Source organism: Daphnia pulex, chromosome 4 (assembly GCF_021134715.1).
Source record: "Daphnia pulex isolate KAP4 chromosome 4, ASM2113471v1".
Lineage (NCBI taxonomy): Eukaryota > Metazoa > Arthropoda > Branchiopoda > Diplostraca > Daphniidae > Daphnia > Daphnia pulex.
The window spans coordinates 3,766,248-3,784,195 of record NC_060020.1 but is presented as its reverse complement, the minus strand read 5'-3'; the positions used below and the strand labels follow the sequence as shown (position 1 = coordinate 3,784,195).

The window sequence follows — 17,948 nt, the reverse complement described above, 5'->3', positions numbered from 1 at the left end:
ATATCACCGCCGTGTGGCCGAATTGCACATGTCAAAAACTCATGTGTGCTATTGTATGCTGCCGACAATTAATTAAAATATTTTTTTCCCTCCAAACTCGAATTGATGAACAATTTTTAACATTGATTTAGTCATAAATTCTTTTGATTTGCTAATCTGTACCTGAGACTCACTTACAAGAAATCAGTGTTAGCTTCAACTAAAAATGGGGAAAAATGGAATACCTGCTAGGTTAGTACATCCGTAGGAAAATTTCTTAGTGCCTTAAAAAGTATCAGCTAGCAGCTAGCTGCAGATTCCTATTAGTTGTTCACTTTTAGGTGATGTTTACTTAATTGTTATGATCATATTGCTTTTTTTTCGTGTGTCTAGATGGTTGGACTATCAATCCATAGGACAGGAAATACGAGGAGTTCCAATCATTGCCTGCAAAGTTCCTTTGAAAGAGGTACGAGTTTAGTCTTGTTAATTATTTTGCTGATTAAGATGAAACTAGAATCTTCTCAATAATTTCATTATTGAGTTTGTTCAAACAGAGTTACAGTGCTACTTGTTTTTACTTTTTAGTAGGGCTTTTTTTTCAGTCTGATGAATAAGTTCGGCTGATTCAGCAACAGCATTATTCCCTTTCAATATTTCTGATTTCTAATGTGTTTGGTAAAATCCTATTTAAGGTTATTGTGTTTTTTTTTTAAATAGATTGACCCAAACTCCATAGATGGCTAAAATATGTAACTTGAATCCAAAGAGGGAAAATCTAAACCCCTTTTTAATACCACATTTTTAGAGGGGAAAAACGATTCTGACGATTATAATGACTTGTGCCTATGATTCTTTTGTCGGGCACGACATGTTAATTGTTGAACTCTGCGGGAGATTTTTAACGCCTATTTCATCAAATTTATCTTTGGACGCGATGTCAGTTCTTCTCTGAACCATTTTGAGGTTGTGTTTTCGTTTTTAAAGATCTATAGCTCGAGTAATTTCCAGCCGAGTTCTCGTGTCCGTAGAAAGAAAATGTTGGTTCGATTTCCCGCTGAGATTAGAATCACATTTAGTGAGTAAGAGAGAGAGTCCAGTGTTTCCAAGTGATGCGCCACCTAACGACGTGGGCTGCTCTTGGAATGCACTCTCGGTGGACGACGAAAGGGATACAGAAAAAGGAGAGATGAAGTCATTGCATTCCACCCTGTCACTGTTAGGAAACAACATGAGCCAAAAGATGGGAACTCGTCCGTCTTTTTGTCTTCATGTTGTGATTTATGACTTGAAATAGATGCATGTTTTCGCTCCAATCCTGGACAACATCGATCGTGCTGGCACGTTGACCGAGTCACGGTGCAACGCCGCCAGTTGTCCCTCGTCCACCACCCCCTTGGCTTTTCTCAAAAGGTACTGCCGGGCTTCCTCATGCAACTCTCGATCGTTTTTTTTTTCTTTCTTTCTAGCAAGTCTGACCATTGCAGAGGAGTCATACGAGGGATGTCATACAAGGTGACAGGTGAGGGTAAAGAATTGCGTTGTTGTTTACCCCATTGGGCACCTTCTTGTTTCTTCCATCTATTGTGTCGCGCGACAGACGATGGAAGACGAAGAAGGATCGCACCGAGGGTAGCAGTGCCCTACACCGTCGGGAGAAAAAGAGGGAAAAAGAGAGGGGGTTAAAGCAGGGATGGAAAGGGGATGAAAGGGCCATGAGAGAATAGGATGTACAGATAGAGAAAAGAATTTTTGACTTTCAATGAGGTCTCCTTGTTGACTTGATGGGGGGGCCGACACAGCCTTTTTTACCCAGTTGACCGTCTCTATATGAAATATCCTCTCCGTTTTTCTCTCGTCTTTGCCCCTCCGCGATGATTTCTTCTTTCAGTTGTTTCACTTCTCCTCGGCCACAATTGAACCATTAAACTTAAAAAAATAACAAATAAAAACATGACGAGAAAATCGGTTGATGCGACTCTTGATCATCGATAGCTGATGCGGATGATCCGGCTTCGAGATAATCCTTTGGCTAAATAATTTCACCTTGAAAAAAAGAACAAAACTGAAAGTATCAGGTCGTTGGTTCTTCATTTTATACCCACGAAAAGTGACACTAGGAATGCCATATAAGTTTTGAAGTGGCCGTTCTTATATGATATTTCCTGTCTCGGGCTCTCCCTTTTTGTGTGGATGTGCTGTTTTCTGGGGGTAGGGAATGTCGGAGAAAAAAAAAGAAAACTGCATCCAGCGGAGGGGGTTAGAGACATTTGGTCAACTTCCTGGTAAAATAAAATATAAAAAATGAAAAAAAGAAAAGTTGTGCTGATTTGAATCGGGCCAACAGGGGGTGTGGGTCATTTCCCCCCAGCAGCAGAAGCCATCTGCTTTTCGATCAAGTATCTTTTTCACTTTACTATATATTGAGCGTTGTAACTATAACTTTTTTCCCCGTCTCTGTCCTGTCCCTGTTGTTTAGTTTAATAAGACTCGTACACCGTAGAGCTACCTCCTCCCGTTTTTTTCTTTTTCTTTTTACCCCGAAACAATAAAGGGAAAGAAACCTTTATTTTTCCCTTTTTTGAACCAGACTCTTTTGTCTGATCAGAAGGCAGTGAACGATAAACCCCTCGTCTCACGTCAGTCATTTTTTTGGAAACCTTTTCCCCAGCTCAAACAAATTCATTTGAGCCATTCCAACGGCAGCAGCGGTGGCGGCCTACACTCCGGTGAAACAGTAGACGTCTTTGAGCGCGTGCCCTCTTATTTCACAATGCCTGTCTCTATTAGTTTTGACGTAACGATGATGCCCGAGCACGAGCTACTTTTTCATTCGGAGGGAACGCATTTATTTCATTTTTGATTCGTTTATTTTTTCCTAGCGGTCGACTCGCGTTGAAATTAGATAGGAGCATGTGCTTATAGGATATTTGAAGTCTCTGCAGATTAGATTACCCCCACAATGAATAAAGTAGTAATAACAGTTTATTTCTTTTGAAAAAAAAAAAAAAAAAGAATTTTACTTTTTTTTTTTTTTCTACACTGAAACAACCAAACAGTTGATCGGATGGGACGTTGATAAAATAACAAGCGATTGTTGTAGAAAAGAGAGAGAAAGAAAAAAAGGTGCGCGCTATGGGTGGTGCTGGATGACAGCTGCGGTCCACTGCTGTGGAAAAACGATCTATATTTGTATTATCATGTGTGTGTGTGTGTGTATGCATTGAGAGACAAGAGAGAAAGGCCAGCAGAGACTGGGAGTGACTAATGAGCCTTCTATTCTAGTAGTTGTCGAGAGAGAGAGTTCTTTTTTTTTTCTCTTCTCTCCCCTTTTCAAACAAATGTCGAAAAGACAGAAGGGGATGCCCCCCCATGCCATCTGCAACGGACCCCCATCTGCCCGTTGTTTCAGGTTGGCTTCTGCTCTCACTGGAACGGCGTCTATCTGATGGATATGAAAGATCATTTAGCACACGGTCCGTTTGGCAAATTGACCTACTGGTCATCTTGTGGAACGAGACGGAGACACTTTTTGTTTTTTCCAACCCATGTATGCATGGTATGTGTTGTTCTACAGAAAGGGAACGCTAGACGGACCTGGACAACCTGGGTGGTTTTTTTCTTTTTTTTTACTCGAATTTTCCTAGGGGTGTCCCAGTCATCAGTTATTGGCCCCCTATTCGGTTTGTGCGTAGTTGTAGATGTTTTTGGCCAAAAAAAATGCGGAGTGGCTGGAAGGGATCGGAAGTCATGCTGGGCCAAATGTTTGTTCACGGTGACGTTGTGTGACTGACGCACGCCGATTGTTTGCACGATTCAGTCATCGCAAGCAAATAGAGGTGGGTAGGTGCAATTGTACAGTCAAGCAGTCACGCTGCCACCTTTAACCAATTACTTCCCCTCAATCTCTCTCTCTTCCATCGCCGTTTTTTCTTCTTTTCCTTCCTGTGCCCGTCGTCTCCTCCGATTCCTCCCGAAATGAAATATTGTAGCCGTGTAGTCGTTGCAGCCCAGAGGGGAAAAGACGCGGCCATGCAAGTCGGAATTGTGTGTTGCGCATTGCTGCGTTATGGCAACGAGAGAGAAGGAGAGAAGACAATGATGGAACGATCTGGCCCGATAGATGATTGGTTATTTCTTATTTCTTTCTCTCTCTTGCAAGGTGTATACACCAACCAAAGGTTTTTATTTTGCTCGCCAGCTCGTTGGAGTTTAGCTTCTTTCTCTCTGCTGGGTTATGTAGTATAATATTGTATGGATATATCTTGACTCTTTGGATGTTGTTGTTGTTGTGTGTGTGTTGTCAACGGCGGGACATTTAAATGTCCCGCCGCGCACATAGTGAAAATTTCAGGCCCTGTGTGTGTTGTAGCTGGGAACATCTGTTCGATTGGAGCCCGGCAGGAGGGCCTCGCGCGTTCCTCTTTTATTTCTCTCTCTCTCTCACTCGCGCAAGTTCCCAAAAGGAAATCTAAGAAAGAATATCCATTCCTCTTGAGAGAATAACAGAAAAAGAAAAACAATCTTAATTTCTCTTCATATTTTTCTTTTTCTGTTTTCTTTCTTTCTTTCTATTTCTCTACGTGTCTTTTGAAAGGGAAGACGGAGGGGGGAATGTTGTTACCCACTAATAAATCGCCATCAAAATAGAGCCTCGACCTAATTAGAATTGTAAATGCGCACGGCGATGAACTACTTGCCCTGCGACTTTTACCAAGAAAATACACACGGAGATCACATAATTAATGGGCAAAAGAGTTATACTACACCCGAGAGCCGAGCGAAGAGAAGAGCTGTGGGCTTTTCATTAAGGGACTTTCTCCCACCACCACCACCAACTTGCCAAGAGAAGTTGCGCGCCTGTATCGACAAGAGGGGCGGTCTTAAACAAGCTTTAGTTGATGAAGCGTTGACTGTGGTCGAATTGATTAGTCAGAGGAGCAAGAAGAAGAAAAAAAAAAATAAAGAAGGAGAGAAAAAGAATTGGGAAAGAAAAAATAAAAGAAGAGGGAACCCTATAGGCTCCTAAGGTGAGTTACGAGTCGCTAGGAATGTCCATAAAGAAAATAATATCTACGAACGTAGCTAGAGATATTTTTTCTTCTTCTTCTTTTCCAGTCAAAGCCTCTCATCCCGGGTGGGGTCTCCTCTTCTTCTTCTTCTGCCCTTTGACGGTTGATAGCCGATTAGTTTGATTGACAGAGTCAGGGGTCAGATGACACAACCGCCGTCGCAGCCCCAAAAAAGACCCCATTGATTTTTCTACAGGCAACTTTTTTCGGTCGTGGGGCACCCCTGGCGCTAAAGAGTCCTCTAATCGGCGGATCCACCGGCTGATTTTTTTTGTCCCTCGTCCTTTTTGTAAGGCCTTTTACCTTCGTGTATACATAAAGACTTTTGAGGCGAACGATGGGGGTCTCTCTCTCTGTCAATTCGGTGGGGGTGTCTCGTAATTCCTCGGCCTCGTCGGGCTAAATTAAATATGATAACGCGCCAGGAGAAGGACTATAAAAGAAGCAACTTTTTTTTCCCCTTTTTCTTTTTCTCTCTCTGACTGGAATTTGGTTCCTATTTTTTTTTTATTCCCTTTGAGGTGGAATTGTAGTGTATGTTGTGTGTGTGTCCTGGATGGTGGGGGTAGTGTTGCATCGGTCGGAGCGACTTGCGTCGGACGGTGTAGTCGCACAACTATCAGTCGGTGGGTTTTCCTTCTTCTTTCTTGTCAGTGGGACGTCTTTCCTTAACTGTAAAATAATGAGCAAAATGGAAGAAAAGGAGGTAATAATAATCACAACCGACTCTCTTTTTTTTATAGGGTTGTGTTGTCGGGTTGCATTCAATGCAGCCTAAGCGTTATCTGTATTTTTATTCCTTTTTTTCTTCTTCTTTTTCGGGTGGGACCGGCTCTTTCGTGGGCGGCACACGGTCACGTTCAAGTGTTTTTCTCTTCTTCATTTTTGTTTTTTCGAGATCGGACGAGGCAGTTGCGTGCGCCGCGCAAGAGGAAGAAGAAAAAAAAAAGAAATGTTTTGAGCGTGGAGGGGTAGAAATGAAAATTTGTTTATTTCAAAACAACAATTCGACAATTCATCCATTGTTGACGACGAATAGAAAAGAAGAAGAAGAAGAATGCCTTTTTTTATTTTCGGAAAGAAATATTATTTTAAATACCAAAAAAGGGGGGGGATGATGAAGATCATCTCGCGTCGGTCAGCCACACGCCGCATCATTTCCATATTGTTCGAGGCATAAACTATTATTATTATGCCAGACAACTCAGCTTTAATTTTTTTTTTCTTTTTATTAAAAAAAAAAAGAAAAAAAGTTGTAAGAGAGATTACACGTCAGATTACATTCTCTCGTTCTTTTATAACTACGGAGATTTTTTGAGAGGAGCCACATCGGGAGGGAGTCGTGAGGAGCAACTTGTTATTGACGCGCAGTACAAATCGATAACACGGAATCATCCGAATCGGTCATGCCTCATGCATTTTACCTTGTTTAACGACGGCTGAATTTGGAAGGATAGGGGGGGCCCTGTTGTTGGTTGTTGTGAGAGACGAGAGAGAGACACACACAACAACAACAACAACACTTGTTCGACTCTCCACATTGTTTGTTGTTATAGTCTTACTGCCAAAGAGAAGAAAAATGTTACATCTCGTCTGGTCTTTTGGGTTCGCTCAGTTGGCTGCTTGATTTAAATCTTCGTGTGCGTAACAGTTTCGTATAAGAAGAAGAAGAAGAAGAGGGAGACAGACAGAACGAAAGAAAGAAGAAGAAACCGACGCAGACAAAGTGGTTTGGCGGCGGCGTCCATTTCTTTTTCTCTTTTTCTCCCTTTTACCCATTCGTTCCCTACTAGACCTATTAGACTTCATCATGTCTGACGGTAATTCGGCGAGACTCGGGTGATGCATCGGCCGACTGCAATTGACCGTGCCGTGTTGTTGTTGTGTTGTTGTTGTAGTTGCTGTCGTCGGGGCGAAGAGAGAGGAGAAGAATAAGAAGAAGAAGGAGGACACGAAAAGGTTATAATATTTTTATAGCTGTCGTGAGCGTCGGTTATGAGATATAGCCGCCTGTCCGCCTCCTTCATTTTCATAGCCCAAGACACCCGAGCGCAAACGAATTCCGAGAATTTCCCAGAAAGACTCTTAACGCGGATATATGTTGTTGTGGTGGTTGTTGGTTGTTGTTGTTGCGGCGCTGGCAGCAGCAGCCCAGGAGCAAGCAGCCTGGCTGGCCAGTGTTTGCAGCGCGTCACTTTAGTTGTCTTGTCGACATTTACTGGCGCCGTCTTGCTGCATTCCCCATGATGGATTTTTCCGCCAACCAAACCGACCGCCCGACTCCACCCACTTGCAGCGTACAGACCCGCAACTTCACTTCACCTGTACCTGCGTCCCGTTTTTCTTCTCTTCGTTTCCTTCATTTGTCGGTGCGTTCCAGAAAAGACGACGAGAGGGTTACGAGTTTCTTTTCTTCTTTTCAATTCTTTCTCACGCTTCATCCATTATTGAAATCTTAGGGTTTCCCTGGAAGTTGAATCCCGTCCTTATAGCCGAGAAAAACCAATGCGAAAGAAAACTCTCATTTTTCTCAGCTCTTGTTCAAATTGAATTCCGTTTGCCTCTTTTTTGTTTAAAAAAAGGCCCCCTTTCAATTTTCTTCTTCTTCTGGTGGAGAAGTTATCGTTCTCGCTGACGTCTCTCACCGTAGATTATGCAAATTGTAATTGAGGAGATGTAGAGAAAGGCGGAGATGAGAACGGCAACTATTCACCCCCACCGGATCAATTGATGACGACGTTCCCAATAGTTTTTCCAATGTGATGTAATAAAAAACCCCGAGTCGAAATACGAGAGAGAGAGTGGGAGAGTCCAGGGTGGTGCTGTGCGTAATCATTAGTGAGGAATGAGCTCCGAGAGAGAAAGAGAGAGAGAGAGGTCAGGTGGAACATTTTCACCTGGCGTAATTGGCTAGATAATCAATACGTTCCGAACAACAGCAACATCAACAACAACAACCGCAGCAGCAGCAGCAGCAGCACAAAGGAGAGCAGAAATAGAAGTGGCGTATGCAAATGGACCCGTGTCCCCTCTCACCTTCGGTTCATTTTTGGTGTTGTCGGCAGTTTATTTTCTTTTTCTTTTTTTTTCACCCGACCGAACAAAAGAAAAAAAACGAAACAAAAAGGAAAGAGAGAGAGAAGGAAAATTGTAATTTGTTCACGCGTTGCGGTCTCCTCCGTGAGTTGGCATTCGAGCCACGTACTGCGCCGCGCTCTATTGCCTCATTACGACTCGTTTGTGTAACTGCCAAGTGTGAGCAATCAACGTCAAACGAGTGAGAGATTGAGAGAGAGAAACAAAAACGAGTAAAATAGCGGCCCTTTGATATAATAACTGTTCCCCCTTCTTTTCTTTTGAGCTTTTTTCCTCCTTACGTGTGAATGTGTTGTGACACCTTTTGCCAATTGATACATCCTGGTATATATATATTTTCTTTCTTTTGCAGGACTTGGTTCGCTATAAAATCAAACGGGATCAATGGTAAGGATTTCGGTCGTCAAAAGAGAAAAACCAATTTGAAAAATCCCAAACGAAAACTGACAAATGTTATCCGTTTGTGTTGTTAGGTTCACGCCCGAAATTCTGGTGGAAAAGGTGCCCAACGTCGGCTGCATCGTCGATTTGACTGCCACCGATCGATACTACAATCCATCGGTATCAATTTCATTATTTCTTTCCTTCTTTTCTCCCTATTTTTATTATTTCTTTGTTGCCAACTTATGTAATAACTGACGAAATTTATTCTTTTTCTTTTGTAACTACATTTTTTTGTTTTTTTTTCCTTTGGTGTGTTTGGTTTCTCGCGTGCGTGTAGGTTTTCACGGAGCGCGGTATCCACCACGCCAAGATCTTTTGCGAAGGACACGTCATCCCGAAGCCCACGACAGTGCAGAGGTAAGCCAACAGTCGATTGTCTTAATATTCCGCGCAGATGTAGTATGTACATTATATCTATATATATCATGCGTGCCCGAATGCTAAGGTCTAGGATCTCCTCCTCTCGTATTTTTGCGGATGCGGGTGGATGCGGTGTCGAGAGAATCTCGTGAGATTTTTCCCGTCTATAATCCGCGAGGAGCTTTTTATTTTTTTTAATGGCTTGGCAAGGCTGTTGCATAATTTCCTAGACAAAGACGGACATTCTCGAGAGTTGAAATGAAGAAAAAGAGAGTTGCCAAGGCAAAACGGTTGGACTACGTGTGCACAGGCGGCCAGGAGCCGAAAAGGTTGGCGGGCGTCGTGGCGCCACCAGTCGCCGCACGTGAAAGGGCCGGGGCATCCATCACAATCTATTACGACTCGGAGGGGATTGTGTGGTGTGCACATAAACAATACATCTAATACTGTAGACATCACTTTTTTTTTCGAAGAAGAATAAGAAGAAATAAATAATAACTCTTCAAAAGAGTCTGGCCATTTTCAACGCGCGTAGTTTTGGGGAAATCATCAAAACTTGTATATAAGTAAAAGAGTTTCATCAGTTCTGGGTTGTGTGTTGGTACCGGACAAGGGCGCCGGGTCGGGTGGTAATTCCCACCCGCCCATTTATCTCCTTTCGATTGCTTACAATCAATTCTGTACTCGGTGAACTTGTGTCGGCACTAGATGTGAGATAGTGCAGCCGAAAAAGAAAGAAAAGAGAAGAAAGAAAAAATCAATTTTTCTTGTTGATGGAATGTGGATTGCAGGTTGTCAAAGTGTGAGAATGGTTTGTAATGCGGCTCGTGATCCGGCTAATCTTGTAGTAGGTGATGGTCTGTAGCTTCTTTCTCGTAGACGGACGGTTGGTTTTTTCCCAGGGATGGCGAGTTTCTCTGTATGTGTGTATTGGTATGAAGAAGAAGAAGAAGGGAGACCAAATGAACCTGGCGATATGGTGGGTGGCTCAGTTGAGAAATGTTATGTGTGTGTGTGTATGGGAGGCGGATTGTTGTAGATAAGCACCTCGCGCTTTTTTTTCCCCCTCTCTCTCTCTCTGGTTTCTTCTCGTTTTTGATGGCCATGTTTGGTCACACAACAAGAGAGCCCAATGACGCGCTGGTGATCACCTTCTCCTCTTACTCTGGGACGTTACCATGGCCAGCAGAGTTAGAGAGAGAGAGACCCTTCTTCTTCTTCTTCTTCCTCAGCGGGTTATCGCGTTATAAACTTGCGCCCGGTTGTAAATCAACATTACACCGATCCGGCGTGTTTTCTTCTCATTGTTCGCACTAACGCCTCTCTTTCTCTCTCTCTTTTTTCGTCTGTGTGCTATAAAGGCCCCCCCTCAAGTTCTTCTTCTTCTTCTTGGTGGAAGAAGAGAGAGCGGCGTGACCTACTCGATTTTTCGGCATTTCTCTTGTTGTATAAACAAGGTACACTCTTGGCCCCCCCACTCACCCACCCTCTATCTTCGTCGTAGACACACACACACACAGAGAAAAACCGAAGACGAGATGAATCGCTCCGTTTTGATTACTATAAAACCGACAATGGCCAGCAATTTACGACCGCCGTTGCCGGAGAGTCGCTCGATTGCGATTGTCGTTTCTCTCTCTCTCTCTCTCCCTCGTTCCTTCGTTCACATTCTCACTGACTGGCGATGTATGATGCGACTATGACTGTCACTCTTTATTAGCGATATCCATTTTCCTCTTTTGACTCGAAAGAAATATTATACACAAGAGAGAGAGAGAGAGAGAGAGAGAGAGATGGGAATGCGATTCACTATCTCATCTTTTTACTGGCCGGGGCTAGATGGTCCTCTTGAATTTGTCGCAGCCGGTTGCAAGTTACTTTTGTGTGTATACAGGGACCCCACGTTGATGGATGTTCACCTGAAACATTGTTTATTATTAGCAAACTAACCGAAACTTGTCTTTTCCCCCAATCTTGATTTGACTGGAGAAACTGAAATTCTCGTTTTGTTTTGTTTTTTTGCCTGGCACTTTTTTTGTTGAAGGGGGGCCTCCTGGAAATGAATGGTGAGAGCCAGTCGAGTGGACAAGTATCCCTTTTTATTTTAAATTTTGTTGGAGTCGTTTTTGCCCGGACCTTTCCACTGTTTCTCAGCATTCAGGATATGTCTCTAAAAAAGCGCAGTAGTAGTGACGTGTGTCCACGAGGCAAAGAAATTTGTCGCGCAGGTGATGACCAAACATCGGGTTTTTCTCCTCCTATCTCTTGTCTTGTAACTTGGAACTGTTTTTCTTATTTTTATCTGTTGGTGTAAGCGCCGAAAACAGATTTGTTGCGTCCCCTTGTACATTCTCTACTACACCCCCCTCTTAATTCTTTTGCTGCTCTTTGCTTGCACCCCCTGCCGTGTCTTATTTGTCCAGCCCGTCAGAGTTGATCAGCCCTCAACAACTTGACGTATTCGGTACCGTCCCTCTTGTCTTGTCCCTCCACCTTCTTCCGTTTTTATAGTGTCTTTTTTTTTTGGACAGCTTTTTTCTTTCTTTCTTTTACCCTATTGTTTCACTTTTGGAAAAAAAAAGGAAACCAGCTTTATTATATTCTTTCGGGATTGATCCTTCACTCTCGAGACGTTTTTGTTTCTTTTCCCCCCCGTTTAGGACGTTTTATTGCTCGGGAAAATCCCTCCGTTTCCCGCTGAGTAGGTCTTTATTATCAGCAAGAGAGAGAGAGGAAAAAGGAAGGAAATTTTGTTCTTTTTGATTGTCTTTTTTCACTTTTTTTTTAGACATTTCTGGTTGGGTTAGATGATTAAAGGTTAGGTTGAAAGGTTAAGTATCTTCTAGCGGATTTAATGACTCCTCCCTCTCTCTTAAACCCACGGAATTACAGCCTTTAATCAGCTCCACATTCATTGAATCGTTTCATTCTTTTTTCCGAACCGGACGGGATTGTGAGCTATTGTTGAATGAAAAATTGTTCCACAACAATTTTTCTCCTGGGAGAGGGGAGAAAAACTCCGCCCTTTTCAAATGCCATCCGAAATAAACAGAGATAGAGAATAGGAGAAAAATAGTTGCTGTGTAGCTTATTCGCCTTATTGTTTTCCTCTTTTATCCTCGTCTTTTTTACTTCTTCTTTATTTCTCCCCCGGAAAATGTTTTGTTGGTTCTTTGGCTGCTCCTGCTGCTTCTGGCGGTCCATCCCGGGTCCCTTTTTTTTTGTTCTCCGCTTTCGAGTGTTGGTATTTATTTTCGTATTTCTTCTCGCATACAAGAGAGACTAGAGACAGAGGAGCCACATTAGAAAAAATGTCGCTGGTTTTATTTGTCGTGTTTGTACTCTCTTGTCTTTGCTCCGTCAATGCGTGTGAAGAAACTTGTTCTTTATGATGGACCCCCTACCCGGTTTGTTTGAACTGAACGCCTTCAACTGTGTGAGCGCTGGATGGGCAGTACCCGGTAGGTAAAAACTTGGAAAAAAGAAATAAGAGGCAACCCCACACACAGAGACGCGCGCACTGGAGAATCGGAAGAAACAACACACACACGTCCAGCAACCAAAAAATTAAAAAAAAAAGGAAAAAGAATATAAAACAAAGTTGAGTATTTGCTCAAGTCTTTTGTCTCTTCTTCCTTTTTTTATTTTATTTTCCACAAAAGAGAGAGAAATTTCTTTTGGGTCCCTCTCTTGTCTTTCAGGTTTTTAACTGTTTCTCTTTTGTTGGGTGTCGTAGTCCAGTGGCTTGTCGGACAAATTGGGCACTAAGAATTCCGCTGGATCGCGGGACCAGCGAAGAAGAGATAACCCCCTACTGTCGGATGAAGTATATATGCATATACTATTTGGTTAGAGGGGGCTAGAATAGAGGCTTTTTTTATTTATTTTTTTTTTTGTTATGTGTGGTGGTACCTTTTTTTTTCTTTACCATGTTCTCGCTTTTGTTTTTCGAAAGACAACTGGGGCCCCCCGCGAAAGGTTGGAAATCGTCCATCTTTCGGACCCGATTTTTTGGTTTTATGTCTAACTGAAACACTTTGCCGTGCATTTTTGCGGTAATTTCCAGCTGCCCCCTGTGTGGGGGTGTTGGGCGAGAGAGAGAAAGAGATGGTGCGGTTATGTTTCTAGTGCGAAGAAGAAGAAGAATCATATAAATATAAGGAGGGTTTTGTGACTTCTTGTTGTTTTAGTGTGTCGCTGGGGCGGAGTCGGAGAGCCGGAGAGCTGAGGGTGCGAGTGTGTATATATAACACCCGCCGTGTGGCTTATGCGAGAAGCGAGAGATGAACAAGCATGATAAACTGAAAAATAAAGAAGAAAAAGAAGAAGAAAAAAAAAAGGTATTGGTATTTCCAACTTGTACCTCCACCTCTGTCGTGTCGTTGGGAACACACCAAGAGTTCGAAAAAATTAAACGTAACATGGGGGGGATGAAATCTGGAGAAGAAAATGCCAGGCCCCACACCAAGTTGATTTTTTTCTTTCTATACGTCTGACCCGTCTCTCTCTCTCTGGTGTCACACAGTGATGGGGCCGCCCTTATTCATATATTGACTCTAGCAGAGCCAGCGCCCGCTATGGACACTGTAGTTATATTTAGAAGGTACGAGCGTAGTATAACAACTACTACTTCTACTATAACATCGTCACTGCATGAGCGCTATATCGTCTTGTGTGTGAATAGAGGAAGAAGGTAAAGGTAAAAATGGGAAAATGCAAACCCATATGTGATGAGCTCGGGAAGGAATGTTCGTTTTCCCAGCCAACACCCGGGCTGCCCGGGCTCTGCTGTTGCTCTCTCCTCCAGCGCCGACGAAAAAATTTTGAGGCCTATTGAATAAATATTTCCGCCAGGTAGATGTTATGTAGGAACAGGGCGGCAGTTTTCTTCTTCCCTTTTTCTTTTTCTTAAAGTTAAAAAAGAAAAAAAGAAGCAGCAGCTATAGGGATTCGATTGATCGATTCAGAATGCCGGTTGTCTTGTGTGTGTGTGTGTGTGCAGTGTAACGCTGGCTGGGCCCGGGCTGTGGCTTGGCCGTACATATGCGCAACTGGAAACTTTTATGTCATGGCCGACACATTTATCACGTGATTGGCTTTCTTCTCTTCCTCGCCCTTTCCATCGTCGAATTCCCGTCGTCTTCTTCGCCCAGCTTTTTTCTTGTGTCGTAAAATTTTTCAGGAAATTTATTTCTTGTTTTTCTTGAAAGGTGATCTAATGTCCGCATACAATTTTCTTTCGTTCTTCTAATTGCCGTCTTTTGTCCGCCCTTTTTGGTTATTGCAGATTCTTCCAAGTCTTGGACGACTTCTTTCACAGCGTCCACTCCCGAGGTGAGCCTCTATTTTTACGACTCCTTATTTTTTTCTTTTTTCCAAACGGGGAATTACCGTTTGTCCAGTCAACAAGATTTATCGTCGCTTTTTCTATTTTTATTTGACTCTCTTATTTTATTTTTGGCTTGTAGGCAAAGTTTTGATGGTCCATTGCACGCACGGACTCAATAGGACGGGCTATTTGGTATCGAGGTAAGCCGCTAGTCCGTCGCCCACAAATCGGGGATGACAAGTTTGAAATTTGGAGTTTACATTTGTCGTCCCCCTTGTTTGTTTGCGTCGTATTTTTTTTACACTGAAATATAATTTTGTGTCATTTTGAACAGATACATGGTTGAACGGAGAGGTATTCATCCTGAGGCCGCCATTCATGGTATTTTTCTGTTTTGTCACTTTGTCACTGTGTTGGCGTCCTGTGTTGGCGTAGTTGTTGATCTCTTCATTTATGTTACGTTGACCTCTTGTTTGGCAGCTTTTAACCGTGCCCGCGGTCACTACATTGAACGCGCCAACTACCTACAAGATCTCCGTAAAATGAATAGTCGCGTTTGTCGCAACCCGGTCCCGCTTTTTCAAAAAGGGTAACGACGATTATCTTTTTCATTTCTTAATTCCCTTTTATGATCATCTTCGATCAGAATCTGAAATTTTAATTCTAATTATTCTATTCACAGCGCTCCTCGGCGCGTCCATCAGGAACCAACTGCCGCCAGTCACGACCGCCCAACTTCATCTAACGAACATCACTTGGCCGATCAAAGTGGCCGATCTGGAACTCACGATCATCCGCCGCCTTTCCCTGACTACCATCAGCCTCCTCCGGTTGCTCAAACGTACAACGAACGGCCTTCGTTCGTTACTCAACCGATCGAGAGGCATCCGACTGGGCCGAGTCACGGCCAGCAACAGTTGAATTGGAGACAAGGGCCGAGCTTCGGTCCCCACAGTCACTACGCGGACCTTGTCAACAGCCAAGGTCGAAACAACAGCCCTTTGCCTCCGACCGACAGTTACAGCGCTGGCCATCAGCGCCCAGCCCAGCATCCCTATGCTCCCGCACCGGTAGTGCCTTGTTCCGTGCCAGTCCACGACTACTCACAGCCTCCGCCTCCAATAATCAACAAACTGCCGAATTTGAAATGGATCGTGACCGACAGTTTTCCTGTCCAACTAAATAATAACTTGGGCGATCGACCCAATTCGGCCAATCGCAGCCGAGCAGATGACCACCACCATCATTCGGCCTCCAGGTCTCAGAGTCGGGGTGCTTCGCCCGTCGACGCCGGACGCCGGAAACCGAGACGCAATCGCAGCTCTCCGCCAGCAGCTTCGTCTTCCTCCGAGCAGCGCAGAGAAAATCGCCAGCGTGATGATCGTCGCCAGGATTCCAAGGTTCATTCTCATTCTGGCCGCTCCAGTCATCGAGATCACCCGTTTGATCGACCTGTTAATTCCTCATCATCTTCTCGCCAGGATTTTTCTTCGGACCAAGGAGCGCCCGGTAAAAGGGAGCGCTCTAGACGTCGTCGAGATGCTGGGCGATCGGCCGAGCGCACCTAATGAGAGATCACCACCGCTATACACTCTGATCACGCCCGATCCCTCCGCCTCCTGAGAAGAACTTGGAATTGCCTTTTTCCTTTTTTCCTTTTTTCTTTTGGTTTCTAAAGAAAACGGATTTTTATTGCCACTTTTTCAGCTATTTTGATTTCGGTGCGTTTCTTTTTTTTTTTAAGTAACCACGACTACTACTACCTTGTGTCAGTTTCAAGTGTCAGAGTGTCTTTGGGTTCGAGCGTGTCGGTATATCCTATAGCTCTCTGGCTTTTAGAAATAAAAGGAGAATTCTTTGGCCAATAAACAAATCCTGGCGGGTTAAAAATATCCCAAACACGCGCGCGCGCCTTTCGTATGATAATTTTATTTTTATTTTCCGAGAAAACAAAAAAAAAATTCGGTGTGAAATTATTCAACCGTTTTTCCTTGTTTTTTCTTCTTTTTCTAGGTAACATGTTATTGATCATGCCGACCTTGACCCGTTGGCTAAGCGGTCCACGAAATTGCCTTGCCAATCTTTTTCCGACGCGTACGCCTCTGTCTTTTGTGTGTGTGTAATTTTAAACGAGGCGAGAAAGAAATTCCTGAGCCGTTTGGTGGTGGTGTGAACTGGTTGATCAAATCTGCTCTCAACGATCGACGGATGTTTCTTCTTTGCAATTTAGTTTTGGCTGGCTGGCCCTTTTTCTCGCCTTTTTTTTTCTTTTTCTCTGACCTCCCGTAATTACACAGGACCGGACCCGACAACCTTTTTGGCCAATGGTGGGCGGATTAGAGAGAGTCTGAGCCCGGCTTGGCTTGGTCTTTTGCTAACTAACAAATCTACACCCAATTTTCGCTGTTATGTTGGCCTCGCTAACAAGGCCCCTGTTTGTTGTCGGGGGGAGATTTGTCGGGAGAAAATGGACCGTGTTCAAACTTGCTACCTCCTCCTATGGTACCGAGGAGAGAGAGAAGAAAAAAACATGATTATAACTCATGACGATCGGCCATGAATTTTCAATGCCGCCTCTTTTAAGCGGATTAGATTATATGGCGAGAGCAACACACCACATCATCATCATCACCACCATCAGCTCCGGCAATGTGTTACCTTTGAAGCTTTATTTTTCATTTTGTTAAAGACCAGCGCCGTTTACCTTTTTTTTTTCTCTAGTCGTTCCGGGTCCGCCAAAAAAGAAAAGGAATAAAGAAAAGAAAAGGGTTTCTTCTTCTTTTAAAATCAAAATTCTTTTTCTATTTTGCCAGACGATGGATTTTTTTTTTTTCTTTTCTTTTTTTCTTTGGTAGGAAAAGCCAAGGAAAACAACAAGACAACCCGTTAAATACTAAACTTGGTTGTAGTCGGGCCGTTAGAACCGGGGAATGCGCATTGGCAATTGAATTGGAAATTTAGGGTAATTCACGCCGAGAATAGAAATGAGAAAATCCCTCCCGACGGTTCGGAAAGAAAAAAAAGAACACAACACTGTGGGAGCCGTGTTCAACACGTGACTTGACGACCGCATATCATTTCCTTAACGTTTTATTTCTTTTTTTTTCCCCCAATTGATTCGATCCTTATCTGAAATTGTTTTGTTCACGTCCCAGATCGTTTCGGCTTTGTTTTTTTTTCACGACCGAAACATTTTCCGTTGGACAACGACCTGCCGTTTAATCCAGGAGAATCGACCTTGAACTCGTCGATAACTGATCATTCACGTTCATGCAGATCGCTCGGCCAACACGGAATGCGACGCTGGCCCTTATCGGTCAGTATTATAGGCGCACTGAAACAAAACCAGAAAAATGAGTAGGTGATGCCCAGGTGGAAACGAGGATCGTATCTTTTTTATTTTCGACTGGAGAGACGGTGGCGGCGGCGAGAAGAAATCGGGGTTAATCGTTTGACTTATTTGAATGCCAAACACAACCTGCCTGTATCTTTTCATCACATTCACGTTTGTATGTATATATATGAGAGGCTGACACCCGACCCGTTAAATTTCCTTTTTTTTCTGTTTTTTCGTCAAGGCCCAGGAGATCAATCAAAGGACTTGGCGTGTCTTGTCTATCGGCCATACATGGGAAATTGGAAATGGTTAACCACCGAGTCCAAAAGAG

At 43.5% G+C, this 17,948-nt stretch overlaps 1 protein-coding gene across 2 annotated transcripts; it reads left to right on the top strand.

The window, feature by feature from the left end:
* Positions 1 to 3: 3 nt before the first annotated feature.
* Positions 4 to 16,179, top strand: LOC124192336 (RNA/RNP complex-1-interacting phosphatase-like). 2 transcript variants are annotated; one of them, XM_046585553.1, is made up of 11 exons: positions 17 to 231; positions 373 to 448; positions 8,500 to 8,534; positions 8,621 to 8,708; positions 8,869 to 8,948; positions 14,239 to 14,285; positions 14,420 to 14,480; positions 14,615 to 14,661; positions 14,761 to 14,869; positions 14,963 to 15,680; positions 15,762 to 16,179. In XM_046585553.1, exons 1-11 carry the CDS (start codon positions 206 to 208, stop codon positions 15,846 to 15,848), a joined length of 1,374 nt encoding a protein of 457 aa, XP_046441509.1. In that variant the 5' UTR covers positions 17 to 205; the 3' UTR covers positions 15,849 to 16,179. The 2 variants fall into 2 exon arrangements, with proteins under 2 accessions (XP_046441508.1, XP_046441509.1); XM_046585552.1 differs by having other exon boundaries at positions 4 to 231; positions 14,963 to 16,179.
* Positions 16,180 to 17,948: the final 1,769 nt, after the last annotated feature.